The sequence below is a fragment of the Penicillium mononematosum genome (assembly GCF_028829835.1).
Source record: "Penicillium mononematosum strain IBT 11891 chromosome Unknown utg000003l:1.0-8172316.0:1.0-8177699.0, whole genome shotgun sequence".
Taxonomy (NCBI): domain Eukaryota; kingdom Fungi; phylum Ascomycota; class Eurotiomycetes; order Eurotiales; family Aspergillaceae; genus Penicillium; species Penicillium mononematosum.
In genome coordinates this window covers 2,702,697-2,723,767 of record NW_026643273.1, presented here as the reverse complement: position 1 = coordinate 2,723,767, position 21,071 = coordinate 2,702,697, and the positions used below count along the sequence as shown (strand labels likewise).

At 46.6% G+C, this 21,071-nt stretch overlaps 7 protein-coding genes across 7 annotated transcripts; 6 read left to right on the top strand and 1 right to left on the bottom strand.

Annotated features, from left to right (window-relative positions):
- Positions 1-644: 644 nt before the first annotated feature.
- N7519_005990 (uncharacterized protein) lies at positions 645-1,616 on the bottom strand (the record flags this gene model as incomplete). The annotated part of the gene is made up of 1 exon (XM_057292766.1): positions 645-1,616. The coding sequence occupies one exon, from the start codon at positions 1,614-1,616 to the stop codon at positions 645-647; it is 972 nt and encodes a 323-aa protein (XP_057147577.1).
- Positions 1,617-2,544: 928 nt separating this feature from the next.
- Positions 2,545-4,319, top strand: N7519_005989 (major facilitator superfamily domain-containing protein; the record flags this gene model as incomplete). Its single annotated transcript, XM_057292765.1, has 2 exons — positions 2,545-3,922; positions 4,003-4,319. The coding sequence occupies 2 exons, from the start codon at positions 2,545-2,547 to the stop codon at positions 4,317-4,319; spliced, it is 1,695 nt and encodes a 564-aa protein (XP_057147576.1).
- Positions 4,320-5,965: 1,646 nt separating this feature from the next.
- Positions 5,966-7,835, top strand: N7519_005988 (Cytochrome P450; the record flags this gene model as incomplete). The annotated part of the gene is made up of 4 exons (XM_057292764.1): positions 5,966-6,334; positions 6,404-7,161; positions 7,227-7,345; positions 7,423-7,835. 4 exons carry the CDS (start codon positions 5,966-5,968, stop codon positions 7,833-7,835), a joined length of 1,659 nt encoding a protein of 552 aa, XP_057147575.1.
- A 752-nt stretch (positions 7,836-8,587) lies between these two features.
- Positions 8,588-9,547, top strand: N7519_005987 (class I SAM-dependent methyltransferase; the record flags this gene model as incomplete). The annotated part of the gene is given in 5 exon segments (XM_057292763.1): positions 8,588-8,616; positions 8,711-8,786; positions 8,850-8,862; positions 8,873-9,304; positions 9,375-9,547. The coding sequence occupies 5 exon segments, from the start codon at positions 8,588-8,590 to the stop codon at positions 9,545-9,547; spliced, it is 723 nt and encodes a 240-aa protein (XP_057147574.1).
- Positions 9,548-12,442: 2,895 nt separating this feature from the next.
- On the top strand, positions 12,443-14,119 carry N7519_005986 (uncharacterized protein; the record flags this gene model as incomplete). Its single annotated transcript, XM_057292762.1, has 2 exons — positions 12,443-12,683; positions 12,747-14,119. The coding sequence occupies 2 exons, from the start codon at positions 12,443-12,445 to the stop codon at positions 14,117-14,119; spliced, it is 1,614 nt and encodes a 537-aa protein (XP_057147573.1).
- A 730-nt stretch (positions 14,120-14,849) lies between these two features.
- N7519_005985 (ABC transporter family protein) lies at positions 14,850-19,195 on the top strand (the record flags this gene model as incomplete). Its single annotated transcript, XM_057292761.1, is given in 4 exon segments — positions 14,850-15,056; positions 15,120-16,294; positions 16,311-16,775; positions 16,849-19,195. The coding sequence occupies 4 exon segments, from the start codon at positions 14,850-14,852 to the stop codon at positions 19,193-19,195; spliced, it is 4,194 nt and encodes a 1,397-aa protein (XP_057147572.1).
- Positions 19,196-20,079: 884 nt separating this feature from the next.
- N7519_005984 (uncharacterized protein) lies at positions 20,080-20,448 on the top strand (the record flags this gene model as incomplete). Its single annotated transcript, XM_057292760.1, has 1 exon — positions 20,080-20,448. One exon carries the CDS (start codon positions 20,080-20,082, stop codon positions 20,446-20,448), a length of 369 nt encoding a protein of 122 aa, XP_057147571.1.
- Between the last annotated feature and the right edge of the window lie 623 nt (positions 20,449-21,071).

The window sequence follows — 21,071 nt, the reverse complement described above, 5'->3', positions numbered from 1 at the left end:
GAGTGTGACTGGTTCTGCAGAAGGGGGCTAGATTCGTCCATTGTACGAGAACCAAGATAAAAATCAGGCTCTAGTGGATAATGGTCGAATGGGGACACTTTTTTTTGGCTCCGCAGCAAGAGAAGTCGGTGACTTATTATATATTCGTGGGCATAGGGGGGGCATAAGGTAGTGCTAATCCGCTAATAAAAAGCAACTAGTGACAGATGGTAGCGATCGGGTCAGCAACATAAAATACACATCTAACTAGGATATTACAGAGAAAACATTGAATAACCAGTTGACGTAACTCACCACGGAATCGCCCGCAACCCGTCTTGAGTGCATGTTTCCATTCGCATATATTTACAAGCACAAGTCTTCCCAACTCATCTTTTAGTATATTCATTACTCCAGTAATAAAAGAATCGAGTGTTTTAGTTCTAAGCTGCTCAGGTCATCCTTACATCACATGATCCAGGAGCCCTGGAGTACGATCGGAAAAAATCTTGAGGGTAAATGGCTTTAGTATCTTATCAAGAATAAACGTGCTTGGTGTGATATCATTTTCACTTTAAATATGGCGACGAGGTAGTGAATTACTTCAATCATCAACGCTACTCGTGATTTCCAATAACATTCAACAGGTAACTAATTTCTCCGTTCTACTCCACTCCTCGAGGAAACGGAATGGCATCCCAACGCAGGCGACGTAGGTGACGCTTTGGATCCTTGACATCATTACGAGCATGTAACCAACGCCGATTATCCATTATAATAATGGTCCCCGTGGGAAGATCAGCAGAGTTGAGGTGTACTGTTGACGGTGACTCTGACTCCGCCGTCCTTCCCGTAGTCTGTAAGCATGCATCCAGTTCTTTGAGTGCCTTTGAAGCCCTTTCCGTCAACGGTTTCACGATGTCTCTTCTAAACCGCATCATACAGGATTGGGTTTCTGGATCAATGGCCATCAAATTTCCTATAATATGTTGCTTCGTTGGATCCTTGCAAAACTCCCTGGGAGTGTCGATACTGTACTCCAGTCGCATCAACGATGCCTGGGTAGATGGGGATAGAGACTGATTCAGCCCCTGGATGTTCATGGCTGACAGTGTACCTCCACCAAATCTATCGTGCTGCATAACTTGAAGGGCAAAGTATCGTGGAGGCAATTCTTCATAGCTGCAGTCGGTATGCCAGGGGAATTCATCCATTGTTTCGGATCTTGCGCGGTGATTGGCTGTCTGGAAAGAAACACTTTCTGGGCGAACGTCCCACAGCCATCCACACGAAGCACTATGTGAGATGGGAAGTTGATGGCGGCAGTGCCGATGGAGACTGAGAACTAGTTGCTTAAGATACTGGCTCCCTGGGTCCGGAAAGCCCAGGCTGACCTTCAGTAAGCCATGTTGCCGGAGTTCCTTGTGGATCTGATGGACATGGTTTGTCGTTGTTGAGTGTTCAATTGTCGGGGCTTTCATATGAGGGACTGCAAGCGGGGGCGCGTAAGTAGACCCAGTAGAGGAGAGGATTCCAATAACTGCTCCAGTAGCAATCGTATTCGTTTCACGACGATTTCGAATACAAAGCTTTGTTGGCAGGGTCAAAGTATAGGCTCGACAGACCGAAGGACTCATTCTGGCAGGATTGTCAAAGCATTGGTATGGCCCGAGGGACAGTGGACAGACTTGTAAATGAGCGTTCTTGATATGAGCCCTCATCATTAAATATCCAATAGCTGAGTCAATGCCTTCGAGCTTTCTGAAATATTTTCATTTCTAACGGTAGGCTATTTTGTTTTTCGGTTATTCTTTTCTTTTTTCTGTTCTGCCTTTTTTCCTGTGGGTAATATAACAATACAACTTAGGGACCTATCAATTGATACTACCTAGGTAGGTAACATTTGAACCTTCCAAGGTTCTTTACTAGTGGCTTTTTGTAATACTTACGGCCTCGCTGCCAGTATCATAGTACATTTTCTTTTACCAGGAGTTTTCCAAAGATACCAATTTAATTGAGTTAACATTCTTGGCGTAAGTGTGCATAGCAACTACAACATAAGTATCAAAGCAGGTCCTTTTGTCAAGGAGCTCGGAACATGCCCGACCTCGGGAAATATATGTGAGGTAACTTTGAAGCAACTAAATTCTTACTGCATAATTAGCATATCTCGGAAAACCAAAAATCATGCCCACGATCGACATTGCGAACCATGCCTTAGTGCTTACTTTCCCTAGGGCGGGTCCCTGCGCTGCAGATGGATGCCTGAACCTCCAGCGTTCCCGCGCAAAGATAGCATTTCATTATGTTTATCTACAACAGCGTGTATGTAATGTAATTAAGGTCTTGATGCTAGGTTTACTGTGGGTGTTTCCTCCTGCTCCATTGATGAGGTACTTTCCTAATCACATGTCGGAATCTATCTTGTAGAGCTGGTTATTTGCTGGTTATCATTTTAAAAACGGAGTCCACATACTTACTTCACTGGAAGGAAGGTCAAAGAGCTAAGCAAAGACCGCACACCACATTCTCTCTTTCTGTTTGATTATTCCCTCGACCAAGAAAATGGCACATTCAAGGATTTCTCTCGTCCTCCCAAACGGATCTTCATCAAATCCAGACATCCCGGGAGACGCAGCAAACGAACGCACTTCACTTCTCAAGCCCAACGAAAGTGGGAATCACCTCCAATCAAATGACTCAGATCCGCAAGAAGAGGATACAGCTGTCACAGCCAAAGAGCTGCCTTTTCATAAGCTTGCCATTATCTTTTCAACAGCTTGGGTGGGTGTATTTCTGGGGGCTGTCGATTCTACCATCATTGCCACCCTCAGCGCGCCCATCTCCAGCGAGTTCCAGTCTCTCAGCTTGCTATCATGGCTGGCCACAGCATATCTCATATCCAATGCTGTCTGTCAGCCAATATCTGGTCGCCTGACGGATATTTTTGGTCGTGGACCTGGCTTGATATTCAGTAATATCTTCTTTGCTGCAGGCAATCTTATTTGTGGGTTTGCTACCAACGAATCCCAGATCATCCTCGGTAGAGTCATTGCGGGAATTGGTGGCGGTGGACTCATGAGCATCGCTACATTCTTAAGCTCGGATTTGATTCCATTGAGAAAAAGAGGTGTCGTTCAAGGAATCCTAAATGTATGCTTTGGTTCAGGAGCCATGTTGGGTGGCGTGATTGGTGGTCTTCTCAACGACCAGACCAAGCTTGGCTGGAGACTTGCTTTCATCATTCAAGCTCCTCCCACTCTTCTATCCGCTGTTGGTGTTTATTTCTTTGTAAGGATTCCGCCAAAACAGTCCCACAAAGCCTACATTGCGCGTATAGATTTTCTCGGGGTCTCCCTGATAGTCTCTTTCCTTGTTCTGCTTCTCGTGGGCTTAACTACCGGGGGAACCAATGTTCCCTGGACTCACCCACTACCGCTCACTACCATCCCCCTGTCCATTGTTGCCTTTTTCGCATTCCTTTGGTGGGAGTCAAGGACTGCCCAACCTATTATCCCAGTCAGGCTTCTGGCGAAACGAACCGTGCTAGCTGCTTGCTTGTCCAATTTTTTCTGCGCCATGGTCATTCTTTCTGCGCTGTTCTATATCCCCTTGTATCTCCAGATTCGCGGACATAGCGCAACAAACGCTGGTCTTCTTATTCTTTCTTCTTCTCCTGTGGGAGGTTCCTGCGGCTCTATTGGGGCTGGTATGATTATGAACAAGACAGGAAAATACACTAGACTGGGTGTTGTCAGTGGGATTGTCATGACCTCTGGTGTCATCACTTTTGCATTCCACGACAAAAACACACCTTCCTTGTTGACACCCATTGCCTTCTTCCTCGTTGGAAGTGGTTACGGGTCCTTGCTGACAACTACTCTACTAGCTTGCATTGCTGCTGTTGAGCATGCTCACCAGGCTGTTGTCACCTCTGCCACTTGTGGGTTTTCTTTTCCTTTGTCTATTTCTTTTTATTTATCCTCTTTTCCTGTAACGTTTGCCCACTGACATAAACCACAGATATGGGCCGAAGCGTTGGAAGTGCTCTCGGAATCACCATCAGCTCCGCGGTCTACCAAAATGTCTTGAGCAAAAGGTTGTGGGATAGGTTCGGAAACTACCCCGACTCAGCGAAGGAGATTGCTCGCATCCGCAACGACATCATGGAGCTGAAACACCTGCCAGACGGATGGTACGAGGGAGTTATTAAATCTTTCATGGACGCATTTCATGCAGTCTTCCTTGCACTGCTAGGGATGGTGATTGCTGGGTTGGTGTGTGCCTCGCTTATGAGGCAGCACACCCTTCATTCAACGCTGAATCGAGACGAGCGATGATTCTATAGCAGTAGGACTCTCTAGCCACTGGGCTCTACTTTCTATGTTTGGATGCCCAATGTTTACTGCTAGGTTGCCTTTGAATGCCAGCCAAACATGTGCCATCCCAGCTTTTGTTTCTGTAATACATTGGATCTGATGCATGCCCTCCATCGGTGTAGCAGGGATCCTGAAATTCTATGCAGGGATAAAAAAAAGCAATTGATAAGAATTCAACCTGTTTACGAAGCTGTCGCTGGGCTCGGAATTCATGCAAAGCGTACAAGTGAGGGGGACGGAATCAAACAAACGGCTGACGTGTCGGACGCGCGGAACAATTGGTGATTAACGTGCCCGGTGGCTAAGATTCTAGTGGTCTAGCTGCTGGTTTGGTGGTTGCTGGATGAATGATAGGGAAGGATTATTACAACGGAAGCTACCGTGACCTGTCAATTTAGCACGTATTACCAATACCCACCTGCAAGTACAGTACGGCAACATACTCATGTACACACTAGTGTAATATAACACGCAAGAAGCTTTATAGTGCATATGCGGCCGTCTTAGAAATAGTCTCATCTAGCCACGCTATGGCCTCCTTGGCCCTCTATAGTCTGTTAGGCCATATCTCGAGTTATCGACCACGCGTTTGGGGCTACTTATTCCTCTTATTAGGCTAAGGTGCCCTCTATACATGGATCAAGATCCATCTCTATCCTAAGCCTCCACTTTAGGTTGCTTACGTATCTACGTGATTGACTTCTTGTCTGTTCTGATACTACATCACTCACTCCACTTTCAGCTGTAATTAAAAGAAGGATCAAGATCCCGTGGGCCGGGCCGCAGCCTTGATCCGTTAGGTTCCTAATCACGTCTTTGGGGTTATTGATCACATCTTATGCGGCTAAGGGGCTGAAGGATCTGGATCTACCTTGACTTTAATCTCTGTTCCCATGATATACTAATCTGCTTTAGCTGAAATTTCAAAGCATATCAGTTAATTATATTGTACTAGCAAAAATACCAGCACACTGACCAGTAAAAGAGACCTACCGTAACCGAGGCTGAAAGCAGGCCCCTATACCTAATTAAAGAAATACACGTCATCCCTTAGGGCGGGTTCTTCACCACAAAACTTGGCTTATCGATAATAACAAAAAAGAACAAACCAGATACATTTACTATGTTAGATTGTAGATACGTATATTCGTATTATGGTTTAAACACTCAACTGACCATAGACGACCTCAAGTATTAAACATCTCGGCCGAGCATCCATACTAGCTTGCCTTGCTGGGGACTTTGCAATACACATGGCCCATACCACAGTAAATTCTTTTAGCTAAAGAAACACGTCCGACTAACCGGTGCAGGCTATCTGACAAAGTAGGAACCGGTTTGGACGTTACGTTATGTGTACACGGAGTACTCTATACCGCGTTTAGCTTTCGGAAAGTTTCAGTTGTCGGTATACGCTAACACAGGCCTTCGCATTACTGTAATGGAGATTTCTTTTTCGGAACTAGGCAGTGTATGCCATTTTCTAGACAATTCATGACCCTGCTATTACTAACGGCCATTATGGGCTATATAAAAACGTACAGGGCGGCTCCAGCATAGTCTCACATATCTCTCAGCTTTATCCATGGCCAGAGTTGCCAACAATCATGGAGTTTTCAGATCAACCTTTACCTTTCTTGCAACGAATCAATATCTCAGACTCTGCCACCATCCATTTTCGACAGCTATTGGCATGCTTGGTAACAATACTTTGTGCTTTTTTGCTTAGACGCAAGTCAGTCCGCCAGTTTCCGGGTCCACCTGCTTGGCCTATCATCGGTAATCTCGCTTCCATATACCACTGTCATGCCGAGAGGCAGATTTTCGAGTGGGCAAAAGTGCACGGGGACGTTGTTCAAGTGCAATTTGGCTCCCTGACGACGCTTGTGGTCAATTCCGCAGCAGCAGCAAAGGAAATATTTGCAGGAAGTGCTACAGCACTCTCATCTAGACCTGTTTTTCACACGTTCCACAATGTACGTTGGCTAACCATCTCGGATACCACCTATTGTGTTATTTTAAAGTCTAATCACTAGGATTATTAGATCATCGCTGGTACACTAGGTCCAACCATTGGCACCGCCGGGTATGGAGATGCTCTCAAGAAAGGCCGAAAGACCACAGCAGCGGAGCTAAGCAAACCCGCTGTTAAGGCAAACCTGGACAAAATTGACCTTGAAACTCGGCATCTCCTCCAAGAAATTCTGATTTACGGGAGCGAAGGCCAGAATCCGATGCTGGTCTCGAAGCCTATCAAAAGGCTTACACTAAGCCTTTCACTTTCGATCTGTTATGGTCGGCGAGTATACCTTGGCGACCCTCTTACCCACGACATTATCGACGTTGAAGACGAAATTCTCAAGTACAGAAGCATGACAGACAACCTCCAGGACTATATTTCCTTCTTTCGTGTGTGGCCATTGAATTCGTACTACAGTAAAGCGGTAGAGCTACGCAAGCGCCGTGATGCATATGTTCTTAAGCTGAATCAAGAGATCGAAGCCAAACTTCAGGCTGGAACTCACGAAGATTGTCTCTACGCGAAGAATATGGCAAGCGCGCATCCACTCCCAGTTCAAGAGCTCTCCACGGTGCTGTTGACTTTCCTGTCTGGTGGATTAGCAACGGCAAGCAGCACAATACACTGGAGCTTGACACTTCTTGCAAAACGGCCAGATATTCAGGACACCGCATACAAGGCAATAAGGGAGGTCTATGCAAACGATGAACAGCTCTTTGAAGCATGTTTAGCGGATAAGGAAGATATTCCCTATATATCTGCTTTAGTTCGTGAATCTTTGAGGTCTGTCTTGCCTTTTCCCAGATATTCAGCTATGAAAGTGAAGTGCTTATGTTAACCATTCGCAGATACTACACTCCTTCCAGATTAGCACTTCCCCGGCTAACAGTGCAACCATTTCAATACGAAGGCAAAGTCATCCCTGAGGGTACTACAGTCATGTTAAATACGTTTGCGTGCAATATGGGTAAGTACTACTATCTCTCCTCGCCTGCGTACGGGAATCAAGTGTATCCTAACTTTTTATCAATCATTCTCCTTTAGACCCCAAGGTGTTTGAAGATCCTGAAACCTTCTGTCCCGAAAGGTGGCTTAAGCACCCAGAGTTGCCCATTTTCAGCTACGGCCTAGGTTACCGGATGTGTGCCGGCTATACTCTCGCAAATCGCGAGATGTATATTCTGTTAGCTCGGATTATTGCCCTGTTTGAAATTTCTCCAACCACTGAAACTGATGCCAATCATATCACCGGCTGTGCTGATCCTGCCCATCAGGCCATGGCTCCCAGAAATTCAGGTCTCTACTTTCGTCCTCGCAATGTCGATAAGATCAAGGTCATCTTGGGTAACGGTTCAGTCAATGTTTTTCTAATGTCTGCAAATACTATGGCTGCCTCTGAACATATCCCGAAAACCTGCTTCAAGTGTTGTGGTATCCTCCTTATCGTGAGCACATAGTCTTAAGTAAATCTCCCTTGTCTTCAGTCCAGTTCGATGTTCTATGTTGTAGAGACTGTGGTTCTAGGGTCTGCTTTCTAATTGGCCTATAGGCAGCGGGTAGACCCACTGCGTTGTGCGCTAGAATAGATACGCTTTTTCTCGAGCGTTGGAATAAAATACAGCTTTATTCCACTACAACATAGACCATAACAAAAACCAAGGTTCCTGTTTAGGGCCTAGGGAGGGTGATATCCCAGTTTGATATCGGGGTAAATGAATTCAACATGGCACGTGTTCGAGTATTCATTAGAATACTAGTAGTACCGTTTCACTGTTTATATACATGTTACACTGTAATAGGTGGAAATTGGAATTGCGCCATAGGCCCTCCTTAGCAGATCATCGAGGCGCAAGCAAGCCTCCTTTGCCCCTCATTCTATCCGACGCGCTCTACTGTGAATAGGTACTTTTGGCCGCTTTTTAGCACTGGAGGCTAACTAACCAGTTAGAGCTAAACTAGTATGGACTGCTGACTGTGACGCTCAAGCGACCTCGGGACTCACCCATCAACATTCCACTTCTGGTTTCTCCCCAACACATATTTCGTACACATATTTCATATCACTTCCACAAAAGTCTTGACCTGCCCACCCCTCCTCCCTCCCTCCCATTTTTGGTTTTTTTTTCAAATACGTTTCGACATCATTTAAGCTCTCACGGAAATAACCATGCCCCCCTAAACCTGGCCGCCTTGCTTCCATTCTTCGTCCATGGGGCCTGATATGGTTCTCTATTTGCCGTAAGTCTTCAAATGGTGTCACCCCTGCCACTCATTTCCACAACCCTCTACTGACCATCTCTTCTCCGTAGTGCACTGGGAAGCTTTGACACAGGCAGTTCGTCGACATGGTCTCGCAGCTCTTAGCCGCCCACGGCAAATTCGAGATGCCGCTTCAGCAAGGCTTTTTAGTATAACATGTAACGTAACCCTTCTCACCCACATATATCCTCCCTTGCCAAACTTATATCCAGAGTAGACTGACAAGTATATATAGCCAGCAATTTTATTGCCTATGAAGACACAACCATTATTCCTTCACTTTTGCAAGCTGCTGATGGCATTATTCTTGAACTTGGCCCCGGGCCGGGTAATCAGATTCATCGTTATGACACCTCTCGTGTCGAACACATATATGGTGTCGAGCCCAATCGCTACTTCAAAGACGATATAGATGCCAACTTACATAAGCATGGTCTGCGGGATAAGTATAAGCTTATAGCTTGTGGCATTGAAGACAGCGATATTTTGAGAGAAGAGGGGGTCACGGAGGGGAGTTTGGATTCTGTATTATGTATCCAGGTCCTGTGTTCTGTAAAGGATCCGAAGAACGTGATGAAGGAGGTGTTCAAGCTCCTCAAGCCTGGAGGCAAGTTTATATTCTGGGAACATGGATGGAGTAGAGACCATTTGACAACTATAGCGCAAGGTATGTTTACCTCTGGTGGAGGGACCGATGTGTGGTCTAAACTGGCTAACATAAAGAAACCTTGCCTTAGCTTGCTGGAACCCTACCTGGAGTACGTTTATCGGATGTCATTTGACCCGGAATGTATTGGCGGACATTCTCAATGTTGGAGAGTGGGAAAATCCACATGAAATCGAAGAACCTGAAGAACCGTTTAGTTTGCTGCCTAGGATCCAAGGTGTGCTTGTCAAGAAGAAGGCTTGATTTCACCCTGGTTAGAGCAAAGTCATTCATTCTTAGTTAGAACGATAAAAATGCATTATGATGAATTACAATTCTTGGCCCTCGGGCATGGCTAAAGACTGATGAGGTGACGTAACTCTTCATTTGTGAGTGGCCAGAATTTCTTGCTTATTTCTCTCTTCTATCCCCGCATCCCACTCAGATGTTAAGATATTGTTAGATTGCATATCGAGACTATCTTCCTTTCTCTGATGTGCATGTTCATCAAAGACTCTTTTCTGTGGACAGGGTACGGAGTATACCGGCAACAGGGAACAAGACCAAGTAGAGATCCGACAGTATACCAGCAACAGTAGTAGCGTAGACAGTCCTAAACACACCCCTTCCTTTAAATTTCATAGCATAGCTATGTGCTAGCATGAATATCTATGCTTCTATATCAAACCCCAGATTATGCCAATTCATTCATCACGATTCACCAAGGTGCAATATCGCCAACAAATTATCACAGCTCGGTTCCTACATTATACGAATGTTCGATGGCGTTGACGAGATTGCCAACATTACCACCGTTTGGACAGTCTCTCCAAAAGCCCTTATCTCGGATGCAATAGATTTCCTCGTTCAATCGAATGGTGCCACTGATTCGCGCCCCCACCTTTTCAGCCAGGGATGTCAGTTCATACGTGATAAATAAACAGCAATAGATCCGATACTCGTCGTCAGAAATAAGATCGGGCAATTTTCTTTCACTTACATCGATAGAATGTTGAACGCTATCCCGAAGTAGCCTATAGCCGTATTCTCCCCCATCTCTGCCAACACAACGATCGACCTCGTCAAGATTGATGGAATGCTTCGCAGCGCAATCTTCGTAGAATGCGCGGTCGGGAATTCGCTCGAAGTCGGCAGTTAAACACTCGACAAAGCCGACCCTGGTCAAGGGTCTGAGTACAAGTCTTGCGCACAAAGCTCGAATATACTAGCTTCGCATTCCTCAGGGCCGTGCTTGCATTCGACTTCACCGTCGACAAGTGACCTGGGAGAAGATGAAGGGAACAGCGTCAGAATGCAACTTGAGGCATCGTTTATGAATTGTTAAATAGCGCTCACTTTGCAATATAGCTCAGCTTGAAGTCGACTTTGTCGTGCACACGCTCAATGGTAGGAAGGACCAGCTCGGTTAAAGCAACCTACATTCGATTTCGCGTTAGGAATCCGTCAATCAGTTCAATTATAGAAAAGGTTGTTGAAGGAGCTCAAACTTTTGCGTTGCCACACTTGGCTATAATATGGACCTCTAACGGTACCTTCCCTATCGCGGGCGGCTGGCTCAGGCTTTCTTTTATCATTGGAAGTGTTGGAACTTTATAGACAGTATAGCAGACCATAAGCGCGAGTACCAGACGTATCGCCTGTCGGAGCGGCGAAGCGGATGGCTTTTTTGGGACTGTGTAGCCAGGTAGTATCGGCGGCTTTTCATTTATCATGGTGACAGCTGCTGATGAGTCGGAGGACCAACTGCTTCTGTATTGATGAACACTGTGCTTTGAGGTAAGGTTGCTTCTGAGGAGATCAAACAGAAGCAAGTTTGTTTAGAGGGATAGGAAAAAGCCTCGCCTTTAGAATTTGCATAAAATTACCATTACATACCTCGGTATTTGAAATGTATCTCGAGATTAACATGGATAATCAATTATACAGTTCAGTTTGAAGATCCATGCTGGCTTTCCTCTGATCGTTCTTTAATCTAATAAGACGTGATCAATAACTTTTAAGACGCAATTCAGAACCTGCAATGCTACCTAGCCCTCACCTGCATATTTCAAAGCTCCACTCGGTCTTCTAACGTAGGTAGATATCTCTTTATCTCCCTAGCCAGTAAGCCTAATTTTAGGCGTGGTTCTGGTGGGTCTGTTTATTGGTCAGTGCGCCGGTATCTGTACTGGTCAAATATAGATACATAACTAATACGCTTTTTAATTACAGATAAGAGTGGGGCCTCAACATCTTAACATATACATACGACGCGTAATACAGCCTCAAAATTAGATATTTGAGAGTAGGGTAAGGCAATTTTAATCCTTCCCCCCTTAGCCGCATAAGATGTGATTGATACCCCTAAAGACGCGATTAGGAATTTAATACAGTTTAATACAGTCCCGCCTCGGATCGAAGCGGCGGCCCGGCCCATGTGGATCTTGATCCCTCTTTTAATTACAGCTAAAAGTGAAGTGGTATAGCCTCAATACAGGCGTTAAGGGCGGGGTAATGAAGACACCTGGATCATGATCCTTTAGCCCCTCAGTCTTATAACGTGATTCATATCCGGAAATACGTGATTAGCAACCTAAATTGGAGCCTTGTGATAGACATGGATCTGATGTGCAGATCTGCTTACATCTCACATCTCGGGGCACTGTTCTAATCCACTCACAAAGTACGAGGCTGAGTGGCTTTTGCAGGCCCTGGCCCCCGGGCCTCACAAGCTGTATCACAGTACATCCATGATGGTACATGTAATTTACCCGATTGGGGGCAACGTCAAATTGATCTACATTTCCAATACAGTTTTAGAACGATCTATTATCAGTTTCAACAGATCTTAATGTATCATGACCTATCTTCTATAGGTGCGCACATCATCTCTTATCTTGAAAAAATTCACCCACTTTGACATGAACTCACAGGGTCCTTTTTCATTTTTCTATCCCGAGGTCATTTTGTTTTGTCAATCAGCCGCTGTCTCACTACGTGTCCATTAACGAAACGCGTCGGCCTCAGAAATACATAGACAGTGTCTTATAAAAAACGTCGAAGTTGGAGCCTTACATCTCTCTACCAGCGACTGCGGGTAATCATCACATTCTCATTTTGCTTTTGATGATGTGGTCCAGAGGCTCCTTGACGAGGCCAATGTCTCTCCGGCTAACTCAACTTGCCCAAAAGGCCTATGATCCTCCATTTGGCGGGCTTGAGAGGGGACAGGAGTCAAACTCTTCGCTAGGGCAGTTATGTCTTCTTGTTATCCTGGCCGTGTCGGAGGTCATCATGATAACCCTGGCGGGCTATATTCTCGCACGCCTTCGGCTCTTTGACGCGGAGAAACGAAAGTTTCTCTCCAATTTGAATATCATGCTGTTCACGCCATGTCTGAGTATGTTGGAATTGCGTCTACCCCATCTCTAGCACATTGAAGAATGCTAATACCCCACGTTAGTTTTCACGATGCTCGCCTCACAGCTCAACACTGCCAACGTTCTTGATCTTGCTATTATCCCCGTCATATTCATCGTTCAGCTCCTGGTATCGTTGCTTGCCGCTCGCGGTGTTTCCAAGGCCTTTCGTTTCGGCCATCGAGCGTCCAATTTCATTACTGCCATGAGCGTGTTCGCCAACTCCAATTCGCTACCTCCACCACTAGTCCTGTCGCTATCTCGGACACTCAAGGGCCTTCACTGGGATCGGATCCCAGGGGATAACGATGACGAGGTCGCTGCTCGGGGTATCTTTTACATTGTAATCTTTCAGCAGCTCAGCAATCTGCTTCGCTGGAGCTGGGGCTATCACGTCTTACTGGCACCCAAGCACAAGTATCCCGAGTACCAGGAACAGAATGCGGAGGAAGGTCAAAACTATCGAGACGAACCGGAAAACAACGAATACGAGACGGGACCTCTCATCGACGTCTACGGAAGCGATAGCGGTACCGACGAGGGCCACAGTTCATATTCACAGGGCCATGAGCCTGCGGGTAGTACGCCTGTTACTGGACATTCCCAATTGTCCATTCCAGCTGGAGTGGAAGAGTTACCCAACAAGAAATCCTTTAGTCATCGACCTTTGAGCTATTCAACGCTCAATGGACACGATGATTCGCGAGGCTTGCTCGCTCGAACCAGCAGTGACGATGGCCTAGCAGCAGCGTCACAGGAGGAGGTTAAAGGCTTGTTGGCTCGCGTCAATTACAGTATTAAGAGCAGACTGAAGGGTTCCAGAATTTCTGTCGCCGGCGTATTCGTCCGTCTCTACCAAAAATTGCCTGGCCCCATCCAGGCCACTGAGAGATGGTCCAAACCCTTCTGGGACAAGACAATAAACTTCCTCTTGGAGGTCATGAATCCTCCTCTGTGGGCCATGTTAATTGCTGTTCTCGTGTCTTCTTTCCCTGGCCTGCAAAGAGCGCTTTTCGAAGTAGAATTCATCAAGAACAGCGTTACCAGTGCCATTCAATCCATTGGGAACGTGGCTGTCCCCCTGATGCTCATTGGCCTTGGTGCCAACTTGGGTCGTAACGCAACTCCTGAAGAGGAAGAAGATTTCGACCCTGAAGAGGATAAAATAGGAACCAGATTGCTCATTGCTTCTCTGGTGAGCCGCATGGTAATCCCTACGGTGGTCCTGGCCCCCATCATGTTGATGATGGTTAAATACCTCGATTTTGTCATCCTTGAAGACCCTATCTTCGTCATTATATGCTTTTTGCTCTCCGGAGCTCCGACCGCTCTCCAACTTGCTCAGATCTGTCAGGTAAATAACGCTTTCGAGAAAACTATGGATAGGATTCTCTTCCATAGCTACGCCATTTGGTAAGCCCGATCTTCTCCTTGCGCTAAAACAACGAGCAATTGCTGACATGAAGAAAAGGCTTCTGCCTTCCACTTTAGTTCTTGTGATGCTCGCTCTTGGGGCCCTGCAATGGGCGAAATAAATACATGGATGGGACTCCCTTTCTTTATTAAGATGAGTTTCTTGTGAGATACCATTTGCCTCCATTTTTTGGGGTTAAATATTGGTTCCGATCTTAAGCTCGGCATTTGGGGTTCTCTGGATTTTGAACATACGGGTCGAGACTCGTGTGGTAATGGAAGAGTAGGGCGTACCTAGAATGCAAATAGCGCCATTGTTACAGCATGGATCCTTTTGGGTGCAGTGTCTAAATATTTGACTATTTAGCAGTCAGCGGTGGGTTGACTCTGCTGGATAGAGGACAGAAGATGTATAAGGAGGGGGGGGGGGGGGGGGGGGAGGGTTCTTCTCCCCAATATGGGTAAATTTTATGTAGATTGTATGTGGTCTCTTTGTGAGCTGCCATGGCTTTCATGCGATTGGAGGGTGGTTGCGTGACAAGGCCCAACTAGTAATAGTAGTAGTAGTAGTTACTGCTATCTCGCAGGTATAAGATACCAGCTCCCCTGCCCCTTTCCCTCTGTCTCACTTCCTTTTTTTCTTCGGTATCGGTATACCGCATCCTTGGTTTTCATGCTGTCCGTGCTCTGGTAATTTATATTGGAGTCATTTGTTCCAATTTTTAGTTGCGGCAATGACCAACCAGAGCAAGGAGTCTACTGCAACCTCTTCTATCAATGGAAGAGTGACTCAACCACCGGTTAAGCCATGGTACAGAACTCCAAATCCATTGCGATGGGGCGGCATCCCACCCATACCGGACGAACCTATTGTATCACCCAAGTCTAAGGTTGGATTTCTCAGCCTATTGACCTTTGATTGGATCACGCCAATGATGGTCGTAAGTTCTACCCCCGCACCCTATTCAGAGAGGCCTACGAATCGGTGCTAACCATCAGCCCAGACTGGCTATAAACGTCTCCTTGAGGAACGCGACATTTGGAAAGTGAATCCGAACAGAGCGGTTGGCCCTCTGACCCAAAAGTTCGACGCTGCATTTCAACAGCGAGTGACGGCCGGAACGAAAAGTCCTCTCCTTGGTGCCTTGCATGAGACTTTCAAATTCGAGTTCTGGTTCAGCGGCTTTTGCGCCTTGATCTACTCTACTCTTCAGATTCTGGCTCCTTTTGTCCTCCGATATCTCATTCAGTTCGCCACGGATGTTTACGAAGCTAAACCACACCAGGCCACGCCACCAATGTCACATGGCATTGGACTCGTTGTTGGAGTCACCGCGATGCAGATCATTCAAAGTGTGGCTGCCAGCCACTTCCTCTATCAGGGCATGATGCTTGGTGGTCAGAGTCGCGGTGTGCTTACTGGTATGATCTATGAAAAGGCCATGACAATCTCTAGCCGTGCCAAAGCAGGTGGAATCTCACATGCTGGGGCCCCTGGATTCAACGAAAAGAAGAATGCAGACACCAACGCAAATTCGAAGATCAAAAGATCAAAGAAAAATGGTGATCTCGAGAATGGTATGGGATGGCCTAATGGACGCATCTCGACTCTCATGAGTGTGGATACTAACCGTATCGATTTATGCTGCGCATTTGTGCACATGGTTTGGGCTTCACCACTTGCTTGTATCATTACGCTGGTTTTGCTTTTGATCAACTTGACATACAGCGCTATTGCAGGCTTTGCGCTTCTGCTTATTGGCGTGCCTCTTCTTACGATAGCCATTCGTAGCTTGCTTCATCGAAGACGAGCTATCAACAAGATTACCGATCAACGCGTCTCGCTCACGCAAGAGATTCTTCAATCAGTACGCTTCGTCAAATACTTCGGTTGGGGACCGGCCTTCCTCGAACGCCTGGAGCAGTTCCGTTTAAAAGAAATCTCCGCCATTCAGACTCTGCTTGCTATTCGAAACGCGATGAATGCAATCAGCATGTCTCTTCCAGTCTTTGCATCGATGCTCTCGTTCATCACCTACGCGCTCACCAATCATCAATTGTCAGCCGCCAGGGTTTTCTCTTCGCTGGCTCTTTTCAACAGTCTGCGGATCCCTCTGAACCTCCTGCCTCTCACACTTGGCCAGGTCATTGACGCATGGTCCTCTGTCAATCGGATCGAGTATTTTCTGCTGCAGGAGAGACAGGGAACAAGGAATGATTTGGAAACCTGAAGGAGAACATGCGATCGAGCTGCGGAGCGCGAGTTTCACATGGGAGAACACGCATAAGCAAGATAAGGACGAAGTAAAGGATACGAAACCAAAAGCGGGCCTTGAAAAATCCGGAACTACTATCAAATCAAAGGGGTCGTCCGATGATAGTACCACTATCGAGGAGCGCGGGCCCTTTACACTGCAGGATGTGAATTTCAAGGCTGGTCGCAACGAGTTGATTGCTGTTATTGGCACTGTCGGTAGTGGTAAGAGTTCGTTGCTGGCTGCCCTGGCCGGCCATATGCGCAAGACCCATGGAGATGCGGTCTTTGGCGCATCTCGAGCCTTTTGTCCCCAGTCTGCATGGATCCAGAATACTTCGCTGCAAAACAACATTACTTTCGGAAAGGAATTAGATCAGGTTTGGTATGAGAAGGTCATTCACGCGTACGTTTCTCCCCTTGTCCGTATCCCACCTAGATTTTCGTGCTTTTTTCAGATGGCTAATGGCTCCAAAAAGGTGCGCGCTTCAAGCTGACTTGGACTCGCTTCCCCATGGTGACCAAACCGAGATTGGCGAGCGAGGAATTACTATCTCTGGTGGTCAAAAGCAGCGCCTTAATATCGCAAGGGCTATTTACTTTAACGCTGAGATTGTGTTGATGGATGATCCTCTTAGCGCCGTCGATGCGCATGTTGGACGTCATATCTTTGACAATGCTATTCTTGGTTTGCTCAAAGACAGATGCCTTATCTTAGCCACGCATCAGCTCTGGGTATTGGATCGATGTGATCGAATTATCTGGATGGAAGATGGCAAGATCCAGGTCATTGATACTTTTGAAAACTTGAGGAACAACCATGAAGGATTCCAAGCCGTCCTAGAAACAGCTGCTCCTGTCATGCCAAAGGAGAAGCAGACAGAGGAAGACGAAGTTACTGAGATCAAAGAACTTCCCCCTACCGATGACACTGCGGATCATAAGAAACCCGAGAAGGACAAAAAGGCCGCACCACTGATGCAGCAAGAGGACCGAGCCGAAGCTGCAGTACCTTGGTCCGTTTATGGGGCGTATGTGCGAGCTTCTGGAACGATATTTAATGCGCCTCTTGCTTTTCTACTCTTGATATTGGCTCAAGGGTCCAACATTTCTACCAGTCTTTGGCTCTCTTTCTGGATATCAGACAAGTTTGGATACTCGACTGGCCTCTATATTGGTGTCTACGTTGCCCTTGGCGTTCTACAGGCATTTCTGATGTTCGCTTTTGCCCTTGTGCTATCAGTCTTGGGGACGAATGCCAGCAAAGTAATGTTTCGGCGAGCGATGACTCGAGTCTTGCGCGCTCCAATGTCTTTCTTTGATACAACACCTCTTGGTCGTATCATCAATCGCTTCTCAAGGGATGTCGACGTCATGGACAACATTCTATCAGATGCTATGAGAATGTATCTTTTCACTATAGGCGGGGCCAGTGCCATCTTTATCCTCATCATCGCCTATTATTACTATTTCGCCATTGCGATAGTCCCGTTCTATGTCTTCTACATTGGAGCTGCATCATACTACCGTTCATCAGCGCGTGAGATTAAGCGTCATGAGTCTGTTTTACGGTCAGCTGTGTTCTCTAAATTCAGTGAAGGACTGAGTGGTGTGGCTTCCATCCAGGCTTATGGTCTTAAAGAGCGATTCGTCAACGACCTTCGTTCGTCAATTGATGCGATGAATGCAGCCTATTACTTGACTTTTGCCAATCAACGATGGCTCACTCTTCGACTTGATGCCATCGGCAACTTGCTAGTCTTCATTGTTGGTATCCTTGTGGTTGCTACTCCATTTAGTGTAGACCCATCGATTACTGGTCTGGTGCTGAGCTACATTCTCTCCGTTGTTCAAATGCTTCAATTCTCGATCCGGCAGTTGTCGGAAGTGGACAAAGGCATGAATTCAGTTGAGCGCCTCCGATACTTTGACGTAGAACTCGAAGAAGAGGCCCCCATGCATACTATTGATGTCCGTGAGAGTTGGCCCGACAAGGGCGAGATTTTGTTCAGCGATGTCGCTATGCGATATCGCAAAAACCTCCCTCTTGTGTTGCAGGGCCTGTCCATGCACATCAAGGGTGGTGAGCGCATTGGCATTGTCGGTCGTACAGGTGCGGGCAAGTCATCGATCATGAGCGCACTATTTAGACTCGTGGAAATATCTGCAGGGTCCATTACCATTGATGGTGTCAATATTTCTCAGATTGGGCTCATGGACCTACGATCACGTTTAACTATCATCCCACAGGATCCAACGTTGTTCCAAGGCACTATTCGTAGTAACCTTGACCCCTTCCACGAGCACACGGATTTGGAACTTTGGTCTACTCTACGCAAGACAGGTTTGGTACGAGCAGATGGAGATGACGCAAAATTCGAAGACTGCAAAGATGACACCGGTCCTGGCCCTCGCATCCATCTTGACAGCACCGTCGAAGAAGACGGGCTGAACTTCTCTCTCGGCCAGCGCCAGCTGATGGCTCTCGCAAGAGCTCTAGTGCGTGACTCCCGAATCGTCATCTGTGACGAGGCCACATCAAGCGTGGACATGGAGACCGATGTTAAGATCCAACTCGCGATGGCCTCCGGCTTCCGTGGTAAGACCTTGCTTTGCATTGCGCATCGTCTCCGAACCATCATAGGCTACGATCGGATCTGTGTCGTGGATGCTGGGCAAATAGCACAGATAGATACCCCTGCAAATCTCTACTGCGAGGAAGGCGGGATCTTTCACGGAATGTGTGAACGCAGTGGCATCCGGCTAGAGGATATCGAGCAGGCCAGATCGACGATCACAGCCTTTGACGACATGAATCGGCGCTAGTCTTCTCCATTCCCCTCCTGCACCTGCATCATTTTGTAAGTTTCAAACATGAGTTTTACACCCTGCAGAACGGCTCTTGTGCGGAGTAAGGGCCGACAGATTCGGCCATTTTTGTGCCTATCTCACACAGCTTTCTTTGTTGAAATCAGCGTTATCGTTGAGGGAGGTGTTCTTGAAGGTATCGATACTTTCATTGGTGTACGTACTGGTGTTCAGTTTACCGGATACCTCGTCGTGGTTCTTTTTTCGGATGTTTACTCGGCTTGGGAGTATATTCCAGGGCTTTTGATGAGGTAACGCAGTCCCTCACAGTAGTTAGATGTAGATGGCCAGCAATTCTGCTTCCTCTCTCTCTCTTCGAGTCATAGCACGACATTGTTACAGATTGCATATTGAAATTCCATCTTCTTTCCGCTACTAAGCATATATGCCCACTCACTTTGGGCTCGATGATATTGTCTTTCGATTCTAAGTTTGCATGTCACTCTCCCAATTTTGCTATACTGCTTCTGGCGATCATCGTGCCTTGCCGAGCCTGCTTGCACATATGATAGTAGCATATGGAAACAGTTTCGGTCTCTCGAATTTCCAGATCCATGGTGTTTTGCGTAGGATTTAAATTTGATCCCGCGCACGTCTAGTCAGTCGGATTGATTCAATGTTCGAGTAGCCAGGACAATTCTGAGGTTTTTTACATCGCCGAGTCACAGAGTAGGACAGGGCTCAAGGATGCAGGACCCAGGACTGAGATTGCCGCGATCTCAACCGATACCTTTCCTAGTAGCCCTGAACATAACAGCATTCAATTGTGGCAGCCTGTTGCCTTAGTCGCTGCGGATGACCTCACGTCTGTGGATAAGACTATCAACTTCGCGAGGCCAGCAATGGAGCTTATCCTCTCGCAATGGGAAGATAAGGAGATTGTCTATATTCCCAAGAAGCCTGTGGCCACAGTGGCGTCCATTGATACGCATGACATCAAGACTCTGAAGGATCGAGGCTACAAAATGAAGGCGAACGATGAGAAGGCACTTTTGGATTGTGGGGTTCGAATTGACCGTCAGGGCTTCTTCCAGAAAAAGGGAGTGAAGGACTCGCCCTATTTCGCCAACTTGCAAGGTCAAGTTTCCAAATGGTCAGTTTGGCAAGTGAATGTACAGACTGGTCACGAGTTTGGTGTAGATGCTATCAGGAAGAAAATGGCAGAGAGTATGAACGCGAAACCGCCGAAGGAGCTCTGGCTGGAGGCATAGAGTCGCAAAGATCATACTGGAGATACTCATGTCGGCCGCAATTTTACCAGCAGACCATGTTAGTTAGGTACGTACGTGGTTGTCAAAATTGTCGGATAATAGGACGTCCATACGCGCTAGTACTAAGGGAATCAACCATGAGGCGATTGTTTGATTAAACCAATATACCACTGTTGAGGGGGTTCTATATCTCTACCAATATTGGCATAATGCAATGAGTATCCCGAGTTGAGCCAAGACGTGGCAGAGAAAATCAAGTACCTAGGTGCTCGCAATCATGACCTGTCGCTTTTTGATGCCTTCAATATTGGCATAATTCAACGCTATTGCTTAGAATACTCTCAGTAGGGGTGAGATTTCACGCCACTTCCGCCTGCCAACGACAAACAATGGCGTCATATTGCACTTCCCACGCAGAAGCGGGAATCCATATAGTAGCAGTCTACATGAAGGGGCAAATGCCGTTCAAACCTAGGCATGCTATTGTAAAATGTAGGAATAAATAGAGCATATGTCATGAGATTGCTTTCTAAACGCAATTATACGATATGTACAAGAACCCGAGATTTCAAGGGCCGAAATATAGTACAAGATGAAGTATCGGCAGCCTATACAAAGCCAGA